Source organism: Heptranchias perlo, chromosome 33 (genome assembly GCF_035084215.1).
Source record: "Heptranchias perlo isolate sHepPer1 chromosome 33, sHepPer1.hap1, whole genome shotgun sequence".
NCBI lineage: Eukaryota > Metazoa > Chordata > Chondrichthyes > Hexanchiformes > Hexanchidae > Heptranchias > Heptranchias perlo.
Window position 1 is genome coordinate 16,107,374 of NC_090357.1, and position 20,902 is coordinate 16,128,275.

Below are 20,902 nucleotides of genomic sequence, written 5' to 3' on the forward strand. Positions count from 1 at the left end.
TGCAGTGGACTGTTCCCACACCAGTTTGTGTAAATTTTAGCGGTTTATTTTAATCCACAAGGTCTCTCATTGCAGTGCTAACAGATCTGGGTGGGACCGGGCTTTCTGTGTAGGTACTCACCCACAACGCAACAAATGAGGCAGGATTTGAACCCACTTTAAGCTCTCTTCAGTTTCAGACCTGCCTCTGAGGCAGCTGAAGTGGCAATCTTTCCCATTAAAAAGCTGTAATCTTTATTGTTCTCTACGTTGGAATAAAGGACTGTTTTAAAAAAGCGAAAAATTGAAAAGCCTCCCCTAAAGCTAGCAAAAAGCAAACAAGCTATGGTACTGTCGTAATCTCCATCTGGGATGTGAGGTCAATGAACAGGCTTACAATGGCCTTTTCTCTATTTGAATGTGCATCCTCGCTGAAGCGGCGATCGAATGAGATTGTGTGTGGGAAGGAAAGCAGCTGGGGATTGATTACACAGGGCCATTTATTAATGCATTCTAACATCCAACAGTGGGACATGAAATCCTTTCAGATATATAGAAGGAAAAAAAATCACCTTGTAATGAGAGGATGGGAAGCTGCCAGCTTAAAACAAACTTGTACTTTGAACTGCTGGCTACAGTGCAATAAATGGCTACCTTTTGTAATGTTAGTTGTTAATTAACTGCATCCGAACCAGTGGAGTGAGAATTCTTTTTTTTTGATAATGTTAATTGATTTTTACTTCATATACTGTAGTATGTGGAATGAATGTGATCGTATAAAGAAGTGCTTTCTCTTTTTTCCTTTTACAGCAGTGGTTACTGTGTATGGCTCCTGTAGAGACAAGGACATTAAAACAATCCAGAGAGGAGTTGTTTGCTGCATCTATTTTGTTTGAAGCTAGCTATCAAAGTGCTTCAGCCTTGTGGCTCAAATGAGGCCACTCTTTTGATGACATACTGAGGGCAGTACATCACCAGCCTTCATTACATTTGTCTTTATTATTCTTCATCCTCTTCCCTTCCCACCCCATCCCATTCCTCTAGTCTCCTTCAACCACACCCCATCCATGGCCAAAAGGGCAGCAAGACAACCTTCTCTTAGACCTCCAACAAAGCCATTCTTAAGCCAAACGCGGACAAAAGTATTAGCTTTAGTTAAGTTTTATACTGTGGGCCATGCCCAGAAGAACTGGGCTGAACCTGTCCAAGCATTTCATGCAGAGCCCTCAACAACAACAGAAGGAGAGGATTTACATTCCATAGGTTTGGGTTGAATTCAGACCCAGATTCCAGAGGTAAAGATGTTAATTTACACAATCCTGCTCATAATGGCTTCATTGAAAGTCATTTAATTGGGAGAATCTCTGTTGTCATTGATCTCCATTCAGCAGTAGTTTCTGTTGAATTCTTTATTCGTAATCTCATATCAATTGCAACAAACAGATCTGACCGAGGCTATCTGATATTCAGGTCTGAAATCAAGAGTAGATGTATTGGAGTGAATGCAGTCATCAATAGCATAAGTCTTTGTAGATGTTAGACATATTCAGCTTGGTTGAGCTGCTGCAAAACACTTGTACAAAGGTTGAGGCATTGTAAACAGGATGTTGATTATCGCATCAATAATTTGGCTGTCATGGTGATCAGCCTCAGCACCAAATCCTTAGAAATTCATAGAAGACATTGAGCTCCTCATGGAGATGGTTCAAGGAATCCTTCACCCTTCTACACATTGAAAATGTATAAAATATTTATACATGTACTTACATACGATTATAATAATTTCTCCCTGAATGCAATGTACATTTGAGCAAAATGACTAGAGACCAAGTATATCCTTTCATTCCACATGCTGTGGAGCAATCTTTCATTCAATCAAAGCATTATAAATTAATTAAGAATACAAAAATCTAAATGGGATTAGTTTATTTAAAATAATTCAAATAATTATGTGGTCTTATCTTGATGTTTCATCCTGTGAATTTTTTACACTTCTTACCAATTCCCTGCTTGTTCCTGATTGCAACCCTTGTGATTTCCCTAAGGGCAGGATTCCCATCCAATTAGGACTGTGCATTTTATGGTGTGGAGACGATAGAGAGATCCCTCTCTGATATCTATGCATTTCGACCAGGAAAACAATAAGCTATCTGCTCCCAGACCTCCAGCCTTGTGTGATTTATATCCTCAATGAATTTTACTTCACAAAATGGAGGTCCTGCTAAGGATAACATCCACCAACATAAGTTCCATATCCTGCTTAGTCAGTAGAGATTTTCGCTTGGTTTCTTTTCCTCCAGTGTCCATTTTGCGATCAACTCCTTCTGCAGTATTGATGTACGACAGTTAAAGGGATGGGGTGTGGGTACTTAACTGTGTTCATGTCTGAATGATTGGACAATTCAGCTCAATAAATTGAGGAGGAGAATATCTGAAGATTTGGCTTTAAAGGATCACAGCATACATCCTGTATGTATCATGTACTTCACCTAATTACTGCCAAGAGTGCCTCTACACCAGCTGATCGTAATATAGGGCCCAATATACCTGAAGTACATGTTATTTCGTACAGTATCACTGCAGTATCAGTCACCTGGTACAACTTCAGTTTAGTGTGAATCACATGCTTCAATCACAAGAGCTCACTATGCACTTGATATCGAACAATCTAATAATTTCCTGGTCCAAATGCATAGACATCAGAGAGGGATCTCTCTATCATCGCCACACCATAAAATGCACAGTCCTAATTGGATGGGAATTCTGCCCCGAGGGAAATCACAAGGGTTGCAATCAGGAACAAGCAGGGAATTCGTAACAAGTAACAAGTGTCACTGCATTGAAAGGTAACTTCTCATTCTCCCTTTGTAAAAAGAAAGTGGAACATTATTTTTTAAAATCTATATGCACTTCAGCTTACATGTTATCCTGTACTTAATAGCACACATTCTAACCTATGTGTTATACTGTATGTATCAAGTGCCTCACCCTGTGTTATCCTATATGTATCGTGTGCCTCACCCCATGTGTTATCTTGTATGTATCGTGTGCCTCACCCCAGGTGTTATCTAGTATGTATCGTGTGCCTCACCCCATGTGTTATCTTGTATGTATCGTGTGCCACACCCCATGTGTTATCTAGTATGTATCGTGTGCCTCACCCGATGTGTTACCCTGTATGTATCGTGTGCCTCACCCCATGTGTTACCCTGTATGTATCGTGTGCCTCACACTGTGTGTTATTCTGTGCATAACACACACTTTGGCCTTTGTGTTACCGATATTGTTCTCCATGCTATGGATCATTATGCAGGACCAGTGAAAGCTGCAGTGATACCCATCGAACACTGAGGCAGTAATGCACACTTTGAACCACAGATTAGTACCCACTAGAAATAAAAGCTGTAAAATCATGAAAAATCGACTTCAATTTAAAAAAAACTCCTCAGCCATGTAAAAGGCTCCTGAGGAATCAACGCCAAAATAAAAAACAGCTCATCTGATCTCTTGTATGTTCTTCATTCAATTTAGTTTATTAGAAGAAAAAATGTTCAAAGCCATTCTCCAAGACAAACATAGAAACTCTATTTAAATTCCCCAGTAACATAAAATAGTGTTTTTTTCAGTCCATTTACAATGTGTTAATTACATTAAAATGTGCCATGTTCTTTAGCTGCCATAGTATCCGCCTACTAAACCTTTATAGCGCATTAATCTAAAATATCTATATAATCAATTTGGGGCCCTGAGCAAGTTTATTTTGTCAGATTTTTAATGAAAAAAATGTTCTTCTTGGAACTGCACGGTTAGGCTCAAAGTAACTTAATTTTCTAATGTTATGGATATATATTCAGTCTGCTCACAGGGGGTAGTTAACTTATATTAAACTGTCTTCTGTCAAAATATGTCCATATTTTCAAGTAACTGCTGCAGACATGAATTGTCATTCTTTTTATTGATTTTTAATGTTTAGGTCTAAACTGAGACAAGAACACAGAATTGTAAACCTGCTGGGTGTTTCTAGCATTTTCTATTTTTATTTCAGATTTCCAGAATCCACAGTGTTTTCCTTTTGTTATTGTAGACATTGTACTGGTGGGGGTGGAAGGAAAAACCACAAACATAGAATCATAGAATCATAGAAAATTTAAGGCACAGAAGGAGGCCATTCGGCCCATCGTGTCCGCGCCGGCTGAGAAACGAGCCACCCAGCCTAATCCCACTTTCCCGCATTTGGTCCGTAGCCCTGCCTGTTACGGCTCTTCAGGTGCACATCCAGGTATTTTTTTAAATGAGTTGAGGGTTTCTGCCTCTACCACCCTCTGAGGCAGTGAGTTCCAGACCCCACCATCTTCTGGGTGAAAACATTTTTCCTCCTTTCCACTCTATTCCTTCTACCAATCACTTTAAATCTATGCCCCCTGGTTTTTGACCCCTCCGCTAAGGGAAATAGCTTCTTCCTATCCACTCTATCTCCTCTGCACCCTCTCTAGTGCAATTATATCCTTCCTGTAATGTGGTGACCAGAACTGTGCACAGTACTCAAGCTGTGGTCAAACTAGTGTTTTATACAGTTCCAGCATAACAACCCTGCTTTTATATTCTATGCCTCGGCTAATAAAGGAAAGCATTCCATATGCCTTCTTATCCACCTTATCTACCTGTCCAGCCACCTTCAGGGATCGGTGGACAGGCACTCCAAGGTCCCTCACTTCCTGTGCACCTCTCAGCATCCTCCCATTTATCGTGTATTCCCTTGCCTTGTTTGCTCTCCCCAAATGCATTACCTCACATTTCTCTGGATTGAACTCCATTTGCCACTTTTCGGCCCATCTGACCAGTCCATTGATATCTTCCTGCAGTCTTCAGCTTTCCTCCTCACCATCAACCACACGGCCGATCTTTGTGTCTTCCGCAAATTTCTTAACCATGCCCCCTACGTTTAAGTCCAAATTGTTAATGTATACCACAAAAAGCAAAGGACCTAGTAGCGAGCCCTGTGGTACCCCACTGGAAACAGCCTTCCAGTCGCAAAAACACCCATCAACCATTACCCTTTGCTTCCTGCCACTGAGCCAATTTTGGATCGAATTTGCCACATTCCCTTGGATCCCATGGGCCTTTACTTTTTTGACTAATCTGCCGTGAGGGACCTTGTCAAAAGCCTTGCTAAAATCCACGTAGACTACATCAATTACGCTACCCTCATCAATCCTCCTTGTCACCTCCTCGAAAAATTCAATCAAGTTTGTCAGACACGACCTCCCCTTAACAAATCCGCGCTGACTGTCCTTGATTAGTCCGTGCCTTTCTAAGTGACAGTTTTGATTCCAATAATTTGCCCACCACCGAGGTTAGGCTGACTGGCCTGTAATTACTCGGTCTATCCTTCGCTCCCTTTTTAACAACGGTACAATGTTAGCAGTCCTCCAATCCTCCAGCACTACGCCTGTATCCAGTGAAGTTTGGAAAATGACTGTTAAAGCCTCTGCTATTTCCTCCCTGGCTTCTTTTAACAGCCTGAAATACATTTCATCCAGCCCTGGTGAATTATCCACTTTCAAAGATGCTAATCCCCTTAATACTTCCTCTCTCACTGTGTTTATCCCATCCAATATTTCACACTCCTCCTCCTTAACTTCAATCCCTGCATCATCCCTCACCTTTGTGAAGACAGATGCAAAGTATTCATTAAGAACCATACCCACATCTTCCGCCTCCACACATAGTTTACCTTTTTGGTCTCCAATAGGCCCTACTCTTTCCTTAGTTATCCTCTTGCTCTTAATGTATTTATAAAACATCTTTGGGTTTTATTTGATTTTACCTGCTAATACTTTTTCATGCCCTCTCTTTGCTTTCCTAATTTCCTTTTTAACTTCACCTCCGCACTTTGCATACTCTTCTAAGCTTTCCGTAGTACTGAGTTCCCGGTGTCTATCATAGGCTTTCTTTTTCTACCTAATCTCACCCTGAATGCTTCTTGACAAACTTGTGACTTTGCACTTTGAATCTCCTGACCTGCCCCAGTGTTTGGGGAGGGTGGATTATACTATGATCCTGTCTGTATATCTGTCTGTCTGCGAGTTCAGATGCATCATCTTAATTCCACATTTGCATAAGCAGCTGACCTGTGTCTGGTGGTATCATCAGCACAGTAGGAGGCTGTTCAGCCCGTCATGCCTGTGCCGGCTCTTTGAAAGAGCTATTCAATTGGTAACACACAGAGGAGAAGAGGATATTATGACTTAGATGGTAGTGCACAGGAGGAGAGGTGCTAGCCTGTCTTAGCTTTCAGTAAAAGCAGTTAACAATGTTGCGTAATTAATTCATTTAAAAGAGGTGGACTAATGCTAACAAGAATAGGACTGAAGGATACATGATCCATATTTCCACAGAATATAATGAGGCTGAAAATCCATGGACATTCCTGCTATAATTCCAGTGGAATCCAATGGAAGGGCCGTAAATTAGGCTGGGACCCAGGTACGCTGGTTCCTGGCCTTTCCCCAGCAGTTTCCGTGTGTTCTTGTAAATGTTGGAATCTCCACTCATCCCAAACGAGGCCAGCAGCGTCGTAGGGACTGTGAGTGGGCACGGTAACTCTCACCCAGCCTGGCAGGATAACAGTGACCTGGTACGTTGAGAGAAAGAACATGTGCCAATTGGTGTAAGGGGGCCCACTACCAGGGTCCAGGCCAGGATCAAGACCTGGACCCCTAAAGATCCTAAAAATTCAAAGGGGGCCGCAGAAAAGGATGTTTGAGGGGAGGGGATTTTAGGACCCATGGGTTTTCAGGCTTAATATTTCCTGCGTTGCTGGGACAGTCATCTGTGCAGTATAACTGGTTAGTGCATATGGTATGGCTTATAAAGTTGGATTAAATTTCTGAAGTTTTGATTATCTTTAGGGCTTGTGGAGACATTTCATACAAATTTTATCATTTTGAAGGTTACATGTGATTGGTTATAGTCTCAGGAGATTGAATGCACCCGAATTATTCACTGACTCGAGAAATTGCATGTGACCTGCAGATGGAGTGGGTTTAATGACTGGCTTTTTCTTGTTTATACTTTAGCTTCTTTCGCTGCACAGGAGACACAGAGACGAGGCAGACACCAAACTCACTTGGGAGATAATGCACACTACGTGCGACAATTGTGGATCTGTCTCATAGGAATGTAGAATTCAGCCCCTCAAGCCTGTTCCTTACCAAACAAAAATCTATCTCAGTTTTGAAAATTCCAATTGATTTTCACCTTTTGACATGATATTTTGCTGGGGGTAGGGAGTGCTGAGGGTTGTAAAAGTTGCAGAGATAGCATTGTCGATGGGTCTGTTGCTGTTCAGTATCTGGTGATGTGATTAAGGGCAGTGACCCTTTTCAATAACCTCATCTTTGGGAGCTGTACCAAGAGCTTGTTTTGGTACTGGAGGTGTGATGTGTTGTTGACCTGGTTTCCCTTGGAATGAGGGAGACGTTAACAGGTCCTAGTTTAGAAGATACCATATTTAAATTGAGATTCAACATCAACAATGCAAGCTCATTCATCAGATGCAGGGTGGAGAAGTTGTGCTGCTCTCTACTAGTGGATAGCTGCACTGACAGGTAATTGTAAAGTTCCTTGATCCTCAATGATTTATATACACCGAGTATAAATACACTGTGCGTGGGGACATTAAAAAAACGTAATCCAGTTTCATAAGTTTTACCCATTAGCAATTGTACAAGGTACAATAGAGAACATTTGTCTCGAGGTGGGGAGAAGGAGAAATTATTCAGCTAGCCTGTGAGGAGTGGGAATTGCAACTTTGATGCCAGGTTGCACTGGGAGCCTTCTGCAAATGGATCTGAATTGACACTACTGTAAGACGTACTTGAGATAGATCTGCCTTACGCTATTGTAGATTTGGAATTCAAATCATTTCCTAAAGGTAAATTGAGTTGGAATTTGGGACCAGTTTAACCCGCTTTTCCCATTATTTGCACTGAGAGACTGCTTATAGTGGAGCTGCAGTGACAGCAGGTATGGTACAGTGTGGAACGTATTGACAATGCTACCCTCCATGTGCTATTTATTGAGATGTTTTGCATAAATCTGTAACATTTCTGAATATCAGCCCAATTCCTGTTGGCTGTGCCTCATTCATGTCTAAGGATCAATCAGCTAAGTGCCTGCTTGGTGTTATTAATAATGGACACTGGCATTTTGCACTTGACACCTCTGGAAGATTAATTGGATGCTCCTTATGCTTGCACTTACTTGCTGTCCTACACTTTTATCTGAATTGGTACAACAGGTGTTTAGATAAAATCTGTTAGAGATGAAGTTGTTATTGCACTCCAGTGTGATTAGAAATTCATCACACAGTGCAATAATGTCATGACTGGAGCTCCTCCAGCCTCCTTGACTACTGCTATAAATCTGCTGCTTTCAGGTATTTTATGGTGTACTACCGTATTACCCAATGTACTGGGTATTACCACACTACCTGCCATGCAGGGTACTACAACAATACCCAATGTGTAGGACACCATCATATGCAGGGTACCACTGTATTACATAATGTGTTGGATGCTACCAGTGTGCGTGGTGCTACATATTACTCAGTGTATAGGGAACTACCATACTACTCGGTAGGCAGGGTATCACATTATTACAGTGTGTTGGATGATACCAATTTACCAAGTGAACAGGGTAGCACAAGATTGCACAGTGTGCAAGATACTACCATACAGCTCATTATGTATGGTACGTCCATATTACTCAATGTGCACATATTGCACACAACATGAAAATAGTCCACAGAGTGTGAAGAGTTTCACTCACGCCGAGTAATGTTCTGACTGCCCTCCTGGCAGGAAGCCTTGCCTGCTGGAGATGCATATCGGAAACTTGGGCATACGCTGCAAATGATTTTCTGACTCCGAATTTACAATATGTGCTTCCAGCAGCAGAGATGAAATGGAAAGCTATAGAGAAGTAAAGATAGGGATAATCAAAATTCTATGGTTTTTATGTTACTAAGATCATGGAATACAACTGAGAGGTTTGAATGGATCTGCAAGTGTGGACAAATATACTGAAGAGAAAAGGAACAGTTGTTTAAGATTCACTGTCATAAACTATATCACTTCCATTGGCTTGGTCATAAATGAATTAATGTATTGGCCTGAAGAAACTTTTGTTGTTGTTTAAAGTTGCTAATGAGTATAGGGATAGCTCTTCATAGCTGATACTTTAATGCATATTCTCTGCATCATGAAGGTGGCACCTGACTGGTGCGAAATCACTTTAATCATAGTAATCTGCTGTAGCAACAGCACACCTGCGACTGCATTTCTGGATTATGCCACTAAAAGTGGGTAACCACACCAAAATGGCCCAAGTGAAATTGTTCTTTTACCCCCAATAAACATAGATAAATACAATGGAAAAGAATATTTCTCCACATTCCAACCATACAAACACTATATTTGGTCAGAACTGTTGAAGTGTTATTTCAATCACAAAGCATGGCTCTGTCAGACATAGCTATCCACACATTATTACAGTGTTGCTCATATCCTATTTGATTAGGACTACAATTTATAAGAAGAATACTGGTCAACAGTTCCAGTTCTCTGTGTTCAGAACAATGCCAGCATAAAATTACAGTGTATTCACCTCCAAAGGAATAATGAAAAGAAATGGGCCTTGCATGTCATTGAAAAGCTCACTTTTCCCTGTTTGTTTCTTACAGGTGCCCACAGTTCAAGGGAGGAGCCTCAGTTTGTGACTGCCCGTGCTGGTGACAGTGTGATTCTAGGATGTGATGTGGTGCACCCAGTGACGGGACAACAACCCCCTTACGTGGTAGAGTGGTTTAAGTTTGGAGTTCCCATCCCAATATTCATCAAATTTGGCTTCTATCCTCCTCATGTGGACCCTGAATATGCAGGTAGGACATATATAATTACCACATTGTTGACCTACTCCATGTACATCCAGGTATGAAATAAATGGTATGGAATGGCAAGATGTTATGTGGTGTAAGGAATACTGCTGTACAACATTGGGAAACTAGAGAAACAATGAAGGTTTGGAAGATGCAAAGTTGCTTTTGTTTCAGTTCAGCCAAGCTGGAAAGTAACTTTTCCTTAAGTGGATAGTTGGAATTAAAACTGAAATTTTCCAACTTCTGACAGGTATTTGGTTAGAATCTGATCCACGTGACATTGAATTTGATATATAGTTGGTTTCTCTGTGGCTTTTCTTTCTGCAGATCCTCAGTAAACTACTGAGTACTCAATTACTCAGTAAGACTACAAATTACTCAGTTTAACTGAGCCATAGTTCATATACTGTCATGCGACATTGCTGGGGAAACCACAGCAAGCGTATTCAGCTGGGAGGGACAGCCTGAATTAAAACTCCTCTGAGCATTGGCAGCATTCAAACCTGTCTATGTTATTCAGTCCTTCTGCGAGGCCTGAGGGCCATCCTCCCCCTTGGCTCAGCTGACTGATTTTCTATCCCTCCATAGTTAAATAAAGCTAGATTTTCTGGATAATGAATTTTTAAAAAATCAATAAAAATAAGGTACAATTGTTTATTTTTCTGGCATTATGGGAGTGTCACAATAATTGGTTTATTTTCTGGATTCTTATATTAGAATCAAATATTGATGGTCTGGCCTGCAATATCTCTGGTGGCTGAAATTGTGCTGTGTATTATTAGCCTACAAATGCATGATGAAATTCCTGTGTATGCTATTTTAACTGAGACATTAACCCATCTGTATGTTAATGTCACACTGCACAAATTTGCCATGTGAATTTCTTTCTCTCACTTTCACTTGTTCTCTCTCCCTCTCTCTCCCTCTCACTCTCTCAACCTATTCTCACAACAAATTAACTCAATAACAAATGGAGCCCCTCCGCACTCCAATACAAAATTAGGGCAGTGGAAAGGACAGCTGCCTTCAGGCAAACAAATTATTGAGCAGCAGAACTTTTAATAACAAAATATTCATTAAAAAAAAATCACGTACGCACAAGAATAATTCTAAAATCCAAAAGTCTGGTTATATTTAAATTAATCCTGACGGGATTTTAATTACCTTCAGAAGAGGTTATTGTTCTTTATTGTAAAATGCATCTCTCTTTATGACTTGCAGAAAAAGATTAAAAATAAACTTTAAACCTACAGTTTGCAGCAGTGTGCTGCACCCTGAGGAGTCACGACATTTCTGATCAGTTGAAGGCATTGATTCATGCTGAGCTGAAGTCAGCCATGGCCTCAGACAATGACCAGCTGCATCAACACAACAGGGATTGTCGGCCTTTTCATTCTTGGATGCCAGTGGGAGCTGACATTTATTCCCCAATCCAGGAGCAGCTGTATTCTGCAAGCCTACATAAACTCTACCCACTGTCTCTCATTTTACGTCTGATTTTCTCTCGCACGTTTCCCTGTTTCCTGTATTTTTTACTGAAGTATTCACCCCTCTTCCCCCTTCACTTAACTCTTGCTGTCTGGAATCAGAGCCTCGTATGGCACAGAAAGAAGCCATTCAGATCCAGTGGTGACTTTCCGAAAGAGCGATCCATTTAGTCCCATTCTACTGCCTTTTTTCGATACCTTTAAAGCTTTCTTTTTCTGTGATCTCACAAGTTCTTTCTCTTTTATCTGTCTCTCACTAGTCTCGAAATGACTCCTGGCGATATTAGCGAACGGACGCTCAATGTATTCATGTGACTTTCCTCACAATTTACATATTTAAAATAAACACGTTTGTTAAAATCGCAGAGGAATTCCCTACAATCGTTAAAGCATTTGTTACTAATTTTGAATAGCATAATTTCAACTCCTGGTTGAATTATGCAGAGGAGAGGCAGAAATGATAAATAAGTTATGAATCTAATTAGGGGTATATTTTCATATTTTTGCAATTGATGGATTAAATACCAATATTGTGTAGAAAATAACAAAAAAACAAGCTAGTTCAGTGGTAGAAGTAGATCCCCAAATATCATGGAAATTGTTGGTGAGTCAAATGTCCTGTTTAGCTTAATATTTTGCATGATTCCTTGGCACGTTCCCTTCACTGAGGAAGGAACGAGGTTAAATCTCTTGGCAGTTACCAGTCCAAGTCCATAATATTTGTCAGCGTAGACAGATTATGCTGTTCAAATCCTTTTTTAATCACAAGTGATAGAAATATGTGATCAATGTGAGGTCAATTTCTCCTTTCAGTGATTAATGTATATATTTTATATAATACTGGATTACTGCTCAGTAGCACTTTTCCAAGACGTGTTGATAATATGGGGAAATAACTTATCGTTAGGGACTATGTATTTACATTGTATGGGAGCACATGCAATCAAATAATTTCAAGGGTTTTCTTCGTCTGAACTAACCTTGCGGTCTTGTGAGTATATTGATGATTATGAAATGTTTCCAGTGGTACCTTATAGCTGTAACCCTGGTGAGGGGATTAAGTTTATACTTCTTTTATGTATATGTTCTTTTGGCATTTAGAACTCAAAGATCTGACTGTAGGTAATGAACCCAATCTTTGTATTTATCCCACCATAAGAAAAATTGCCTGTTTGTCTTCAGTGCCCTTTAAGAAGGAATTAATAGTGCTTAACAGAACTTTTTCCTCATTTGATGGGATAACTTTAGAAACAGCATGAGAGCAAGGCTCTAAGTAATGAAAATAATGAAAGAAAACGTCATCAGTAATTTCTACCGGTCTTGCTCACCTGTTTTCTCAAGTCTCATTTTTTGTTAAACTTTATCCGTAGGGGAAGATTTAGCACATTCAAACCGAAGAGCTAGTTATATGAAGGGAATCAGGTTGTGAGCTGTGTGATTCAATCTGAGACAGTGGCTGGGTACAGGAGGGAGGGTGGAGTCAGTGGCGAGGGAGCAGAGTTTGTGGTGGGAGTCGAAGACAATAGCTTCACTCTTCCCAATTAAACAAGCATTTTAGCCGATGTTGTTCTGTCTTTTTTCCCCTCAGACAAGAATGAAAAAATAACACTCTTTTGAAAAAAATAACTTTCAAATCTAAATATCTGAATAAAACAGTATCTCTTCCAAAAAAACAACTAATGGATAACATGCAATTATATCTTGCTCAGTTGAGATCCCTCTCAGTGTCACCACCAGTCACCATTGTCCCCATGTCATAGTTTTCCTTGACACCACCATGACAATTGTGAAGGTGGGTAGAATAACTATGATGGAGGAATGCCAAGGTAATGGAAATTATTTCATATTCTATCGCTCTCCAGTTATGACATTGGACACATTTATCAGGCAATTGTGTAAAATATTTCACTTAACACTTCGTTTTGTGAGGTCATGTTTATACTATGGAACTGTTGTGAATTGGAAGCAGTACTGCAGCATAAAAGGTTGCTGATGTTGTTGAAATTGACCTACATATATTGGGGATGGATATTAGAGTGCCAGGAGCAGCACCGTAATAACTATGTACGTGCCATTGTCTGAAAGCCACCTTGTGAATCCACGGACCTTTACTGACGTCAGAGAAGCTTCATTGCTGTCCTGAAATGGGTGCACTTACAGTTCAGCTTGCCTCCGTTCAGAGTGAAAGGTTCAATGCACCTTCAGTACTGCCAGACGAAGCTACTTTTTGAAATAGGTCTGTGTGCCTGTTTCAAATTTCAGATCTGCCTTAGATATTCCCTTGGGTTCAGTGGTGCTGGTCATTCCTGTAAATTGTACAAGCATCTTGGGGGTAATTTCAACTTTGGCTGATAGTGTAAAACAGGCGATATTGGATCAGCCGCCCGTTATACATCTCTCCCGATTTTCATTTCCGTTGGAGTTTGGGTAGAATAGCGCCAATAGTGGAAGGACAGCTAGCTGAGGACCAAGCCAGCAAACCTAACTCAATACATCAAAGATGGCTTCGAAACCTGCAAAATTACATGTCGATCTGTCGGCTGCTTACGACACTGTGGACCATCGTGCACTTCTACTGAGACTGGCAAGAATTTTGAGAAAAAGCAAGAAGGTCCTAAACATCTCCTCCCTGCTCCAAAATCGGCATTCCTTTGTCGAGATAGATTGCCAAATATTTTGGTGGTGTACTCAACGGAATGGATTGCCCATTGCTGTCATCCCTGCTATTTAATGGACGCTGACATTCAAAGAACACATCAAGAAGTTGATAAAGAAACTCCAGGAACTGTGCACTCCAGAAAGTGGCCAACGCAAAATCAAGAGCTAACACCAAATTCCGAGAACCAGTCTCACTCTGTGTTATTCAGTGGTGGAGTACTGGGTCCCAGTATCATCACATTCGAGCCATGCACACAGCATTGATACTGTTGGGGTGGCGATCACCTCATACAAAAGGTAGGTACTGCATAGGATTATCAGGGCCAGAGTGATCTCCTGGACTGGTTTTGATCGCCTAAGGGGGCCGGAAAGGAATTTCCCAGATTTTTTTCCCCTCAGGAGATCGCATGATTTCAGGTGGGGTAGGGAGTGTATATATTGTGATGCACAAGGTATCACAATTGTGTGGGACAGGCTGGGTGGACCAGATGGTCTTTTCCTGTCCTTCTTGTTCGTATGTTTATATGTCCGTATAAACTTAATTAATCCTGTAGGATCGTCACAGGGACTTTGAAACCGACTGTCGCTAGAATGCCTCGCAGGAATGCACCACCCTCAATGTGGTGGGATGCCTTCAGTATCAAAAGTAAGTGTCTGATCCTAGACACTCTCTGCATGGATACATTCCACCACCCAAAAGGCTGAGGTCCAATTAGAGTTTTGCCTCTGAAAATTCTTTACCCCAAAATACCACCATGAAAGGTTACAGAGTAACAAAATGCTGGGAAATGCCAATGACCTTTGACAACCTGGTTTCTGCAGAACAATTCCTTGTAGGCACTGACCTCAAACACTGATGTTCCTTAAATCAAGCAAGAGCTGGGATGGCAAAGATTGGTGGCAGTATGACTAAGTGGAAGCTGAGAAACGACTCCAGATGTGAATGTGGAGAGCCTGGGCAAACACTTGATGATGCAGTTCCCCCTGTCAGCATCCTGTCTACTATTTCAGGTAAATGATAACACTAGATCTTGGCTGCACATTTGAAGTGACAAGCTATGATGATGATGAAGACAGCTGTTTGTAAATCCTGAGGCTACAGGAAAACATTTACAGGGCTACGGGGATAGGGCAGGGGAGTGGGACTAGCTGGATTGCTCTTGCATAGAGCCTGCACGGACTCAATGGATCGAATGGCCTCCTTCCGTGCTGTAACCTTTCTACGATTCTATAAGCATCAGCTTTTCTGCAACAATTTCCTAGAAGAAGTAGCAAATAGGCAAGCTCCAGGGCAACAAAAGTTAATGATGTGTTCCACCAAATTGACAACTGAATGGAATTTCTGGAGTGGGACTCAAGAGTAAACCAAAAAGAGTCATTCTTGACTTGCCAAGTTTGGAACAAGCCACACAATACTGAAGGAAAATCGATATTAACAAATTTGAAATATCCTTTCCATTTTATTTCATTTCAGTATCAGATGAGAGGACATCAATTTCCAAGAAAAATTTCCAGTCAGTGGGAGATCAAAGTACAGTTCTCTTGAATTTTATCCTGTCTTTCTTAACTATTAAAGAACCTGCTGGGAAGATTGCCTCTTTCGATATTTATTGCAAAATTGTAAATGTGTTTATAATCGCATTTGCAATTTTGCTACAACTAACGAACACGAGAAATCTACCCCTCCCCTCAGAAATACTGCACAAGGATATGATGAGACATCTGTTCAATTTACCATAGAACACGGTTCAATTCTGTCCCTTTATTGTGGAAATGTTGTGCTGATTAAGGTGATTGTATTTACGTGTGATGGAGAATGGATGCCTTGGTCCCAATCCTGTCATCGGCCCCAAGCTGCTCCTGGTGTCGCCTTGTGGCAGTTTAAAGGCAGTAACCATCCAGCAGTTCAATGCTTGTAGTTGTGGCTCTTGGCCATAAGATAGCAAATACTCTTGTTCCATGACACAGGTTTTATCAGATATGAGGGCAAGTAAAAGATATGTTTGGGCACGTGAATTAGATCAGCCAGTTACCCAAATAGGTAGCAAAAACAAAAAATGCTGGTCAGTCAGCATCTAAACAGAAAGGGCGGGTTAATGTTTTGAACATAACGCTTTATCAGGACATGCGTTGTAGTTTACTTTCTTATTATTGCCCATATGGATAGTCAGGGTATGAAATTTAATGTGAAGCCTAAGCTTCCATCACTGTTTTCAGACCAACACCCAGTTCGTCAAACATTTACATAAACGTTTGATTCATATCCTGATGAAAGTCTATTCAATGAGTTTACCCTAAATTCAGTTAAAGTGGAGAAATTAAGGTTTTTTAGATATGGTTTTAAATATTACTATTATGTCTGATGGCTTTATTGCTTCTCCTCTGCACAGTACTTCCATAATCTGAACATTATCCAGCACTGAACGGAATGAAAACTGGAGCATTACCAGAAAGATCCTTATTCTCGATAAATGGGGCCTTCTTTACACTGTCCCACCTACACTTTATTGAAACAGACTTACAAAGACATGAAATTAAATTTGTATGAAGGTGAATGAAGTGTAGGAAATGTGCTGATCACAGGGGAGTGTCACATTGTGCATTTAAATTGATATCCTTTCAAATGTACAAAAAAAATTGAATGAGAGAGCTCTTTTTGGCTAGCAAAGATTATTGCAATTAATAATCCAGCCCTCAATTAAATAAGAATCCAGTTTGACCCATTGAGAACTGCAGCATCATTTTATACACTGTACTGTGATTGAATTCAGAATCACGATGACAGGGAAGGAAGTAGTGCAGTTTTGCAATCCAGAGGAATAAGCATGTTACAAATAAAAGCAAAGTATGACTGCTTGTCTTTGTTTTTGGGATCTGTACATCTGCTCGTTATGAATGTATCTGTCTGCAAACAATATTATTTCCTTCATCCTGTTTTGTGTGTGGACACTAGTGAGGCTTCCATGTGTTTTAACTGCTGAAATCCAGCTGCAGATTGCTGTCCCTCTAGCAACAGGAGTCAAAGCAAAGGAGCAAGTGAAAAAGACTGAAATGAAATAAACAGGTAGAGTAGCCACTTGCTGGACATGAGGAGTGGAACTTCTGCAGGGTTTATAAGATCTGCCAACATTTATGCCATTTCTTTGGGGTTTCCACCGACGATCAGGTCAACCCCTGTGAAAATTACTGAAGAGGGTTTTTGCTTCCATCTCTCCCTTCCACACGATCAGACCCAACAGCGAAAGCTGGGATAAAGCCTTGGATGGATATCAGTCACCAGCTTCCCCAACTCCATAGATGAAAATAGTTTTCTTTGATTACAAATGCTAAGTAAATTGTGAGCTTGTAGATTGAGTTATTGAATGCAAGAAGTTGTTATCATGGAGATCAGAGCAGAGATGCTCTCAGCAGAGCAGTTTTGGATGGAAGGTCAGAGAACATTGCAGATGAATCAGAACAGGGGCCAGCTGAAAGATGTCAAAATTGACTTCCCTCGGTCTTCCCTTTCTCCTACAATCTTCATACTTTTTGAAATCTAAGCTTGCCGTCACCTAATCACTACTTCTTGATTTAACCTATTTTCAATCTTAAATTTTCAACCCTGGTGGCGTCCTGCATGGTAAGTGTTAGCTCCTCAGTAAAAATGATTTGACAGGAGCAGGCACGTGAGTTGGCATCTGGATGTAAACTTTTTCTCCCCCAGTTGTCATTATTTCAATTAAGGGTTTCTAATGATAGAAAATGTCAAGAATCTCGTTATCTTGGAAACACATTCAAATGACCTCCCCTGCCTGGCTCTCAATAATCTTATGTAAGGAATCTTACAATACCAGGTCCAGTCCATCACTGGCATCTCCACATCATGGCTCAATAATCTTCTCCTAGTTGCCTGGATCCTGATGAGAAATCTGGGAAACATAAGCGCTGAAAGTAAAATCAAAACCCACAGGTATGTGACTAATTAAAGAAAACTAATCGTAAGGCCATGTAACACAGCACATCGTAGGTTTTGCAATCCAGCTGACAGCAATATTACGATGAGAATCTTGTTCTTCAGGCATTGCTGTTATGTTGATAAATAGCCTCGATTTTCATTGCATGTGGAGACCTTAGGTGCTGTGTAGCGCCCGTTGTTTCAGCACTACTCGGCCTCCCAAAGTGCCAAGATGGTGACTTGGCTGCCCACGCACGTTTCCAGTGTGCCATAGGCCGGACACTACCTTGGTATAGGAGTTAGCGCAGGCACAAATAACGAACGCCAGAAGCATGTAAAGCAAGGAGAAAATGGATACAATCAGTGTGCAATGCTGATTTAAAGTAATAGACACCATTTTGGGACTTACTGCTCAGCTCAACACACAGTCTTAACCCCAACCATCTGACCGCATCTTAGAGTGCCTGGAAGACCCCCACCACCACTATTTAAAGGGACCATGCAGGATTTACAGGTTAGTGGCTGGATTATTGCTTCTGGCTGCCGAGACATTTGTAACTGTTTTTGGAGGTCTCCTAGACTAGAATACTAGGACTACGGGACATAGCCTAACATTTAGAGCCAGGACGTGCAGGGGTGAAGTTAGGAAATGCTTCTACACACAAAGGGTGGGAGAAGTTTGGAAAGCTCTTCGGCAAACGGCAGTTGATGCTAGCTCAGGTGTGAATTCTAAATCTGAAATTGATAGATTTCTGTGAACCAAGAGTATTAAGGGATATGGGCTAAGGCGGGTATATGGAGTTAGGTCACAGGTCCACCATGATCTCATTGAATGCCGGAACCGGCTCGAGGATGCTAAATGCCACTGCCATTTGCTGCCTCCTGATATGCGCTACCTTCTCCCGCAAGAAAGCGAGACGTGTGTCTGGGTGATGTGCCTGCCATGGTTGAATAGCTGCCAGTGTGTGAGGCCTGTGAGTTGTGGGTGGGCAGCTTGCAACAGTGGTAATGTGTGAGGGTGAGAGGAAGCATCTGATTGGAAGAGTTGAGTACTGATGGAAAGAGTTTGTTTGTAGGTGGGTGATGGGGGGATGTAGTGCATGGAGCAGTGGATGCGGGAGGGGATCAGCTGAGAGCAGTGCGTTGGAGAGAGAAGAGAGAGAGGGCAGAGACTAGGAACAGTGCTTTGGTGGGAGGTGGGAGGAGAGAAGCTGGGAGTAAAACTGGGCGGGGGAGGAGAAAAATAGGAGAATCTAGGAGTAACACTTTAGGTGAGGGAGAAGCTAAAAACAATGCTTTGGGAGAGGAGAGAGGGGACAGAGTTGGGAGCAGCATTCGGGGGTGAGGGGGAGATAACATTTTTAATTTTCATCATCTTGTTTAAATCCCTTCATGGCCTTATCCCTCCCTATCTCTGTAGCCTACTCTGGCCCTACAACCTACCCACCCTGAACTCTCCGTTCCTCTAACTGGCCTTTTGTGCATCTACCCCTCCTCTTGCCCCACCATTGGCAGCCAGCTGGCTACGCCCTACACTCAGGAATTACCTCATTAAACCCCTCCAGCTCTCTCTCTTCCTTTCCTTTATTGTCCTCCTTAAAACCCACCTCTTTGTCCCAGCTTTTGGTCAGCCCTCCTATTATCTTCTTCTTTGGCTCCACATCCATTTGTTTGACTACCTCTCTGGGAAGAACATTGGTATGTTTATGTTAAAGGTGCTACAGAAATGCAAGTTGTTGTTGTTGCTTTGTAGGCTATTACTGACAGAATCAGAATTCATTAAAAATAATGTCAGTTTGATTAATTTTTGCAGAGGGCTGAACGCATGAATCAAGAAATGTAATCATTTGATAGTCCATATTATTGAGAAAATTATAACATCTGTCAATTGATTGTCTGCACCTTATTGACCTTATGTCAGATTTTGCTATATCTCTTCTTCATCCAGTATCATTTTACAGTTCTTTTTTTGCCATAATATAATTTGGTCAAGTTTTGATGAGCTTCAGTCTCAATCAATTATGCGATGATGTGTAACAAGAACAGAAGATGCTAGAAACACTCAGCAGGTCCAGACCTGTCAGTGCTCCACAGATTATGCGCATCATGTAGCAGGCTCTGTTGGCTATTTTTGTCTGAATGTGCAATATGCAGTTGGTCTGCAGAGACAACGAATCACCTGCTGCCTTTTAAGTGGTGGTAGACCTAATGGAATTTGGAGGAAGGAGAACATATATAAAACATAAATGAATTTCTACCTGTCTGTCCATCATGGGTGTGAAAAGAAACCCATCACATGATCATAGAGCTGATGTGAAATAATAAAGCAGTACAAATGTTACTGGTCTTCAGGAGCTTAGTTGCAATTGCCTTCGACTTGGACTATACGGTAAAGAAGTTTGGTCATCCTGGTGAGAAGTTTGGAGAGATAAGCAATGACATAAGAGCCAAGAGCCGGAGAGTTTGGTATGTGTGGGAGTTTAAGGGTTAATCTCTTTAAAATCGAGTGCATATTGCTTTCAACTGTTTAAGTTCAATTGCTATTAACTGTTTAAGTTCAATTTTAAAGTTTAAATTTTTAAGTTTCTGTCAGGCTTCAGCAGAGAGAGCTGCTGTAGCAAGTTAATTGGTTAGCTAGATTAAACTGGTACTTGAAGGTGGGGCAGGCCTGACTCATCTGAGTCACAAACTGCAGAAATACAGGGGCTCGTCAGTGCGAACAGCACGGTGTGTGGACAACACAGTGTGAACGGAGAGTTTGGTATGTGTGGGAGTTTGGTGAAGTGGGGGAAGGAGGTGCTGCTTTGCCTTGCTTTTCCTAACTTTTCCCCCAGAGCGGCAGTGGACCTGAGAGTAGAAGACTGAGATTGGGAAATAAAAGCAGCAGCAGACCTGCCATGGCAG

The 20,902-nt window shown here is 41.3% G+C and overlaps 1 protein-coding gene across 1 annotated transcript in view; it reads left to right on the plus strand.

The window, feature by feature from the left end:
- igsf9bb (immunoglobulin superfamily, member 9Bb) overlaps positions 1–20,902 on the plus strand; it is a 499,264-nt gene that overhangs the window by 124,843 nt on the left and 353,519 nt on the right. Inside the window, exon 2 of the mRNA XM_067971024.1 lies at positions 9,725–9,922. Coding sequence (XP_067827125.1) covers positions 9,725–9,922 — 198 coding nt within the window. The remainder of the gene's footprint in view (positions 1–9,724; positions 9,923–20,902) is intronic.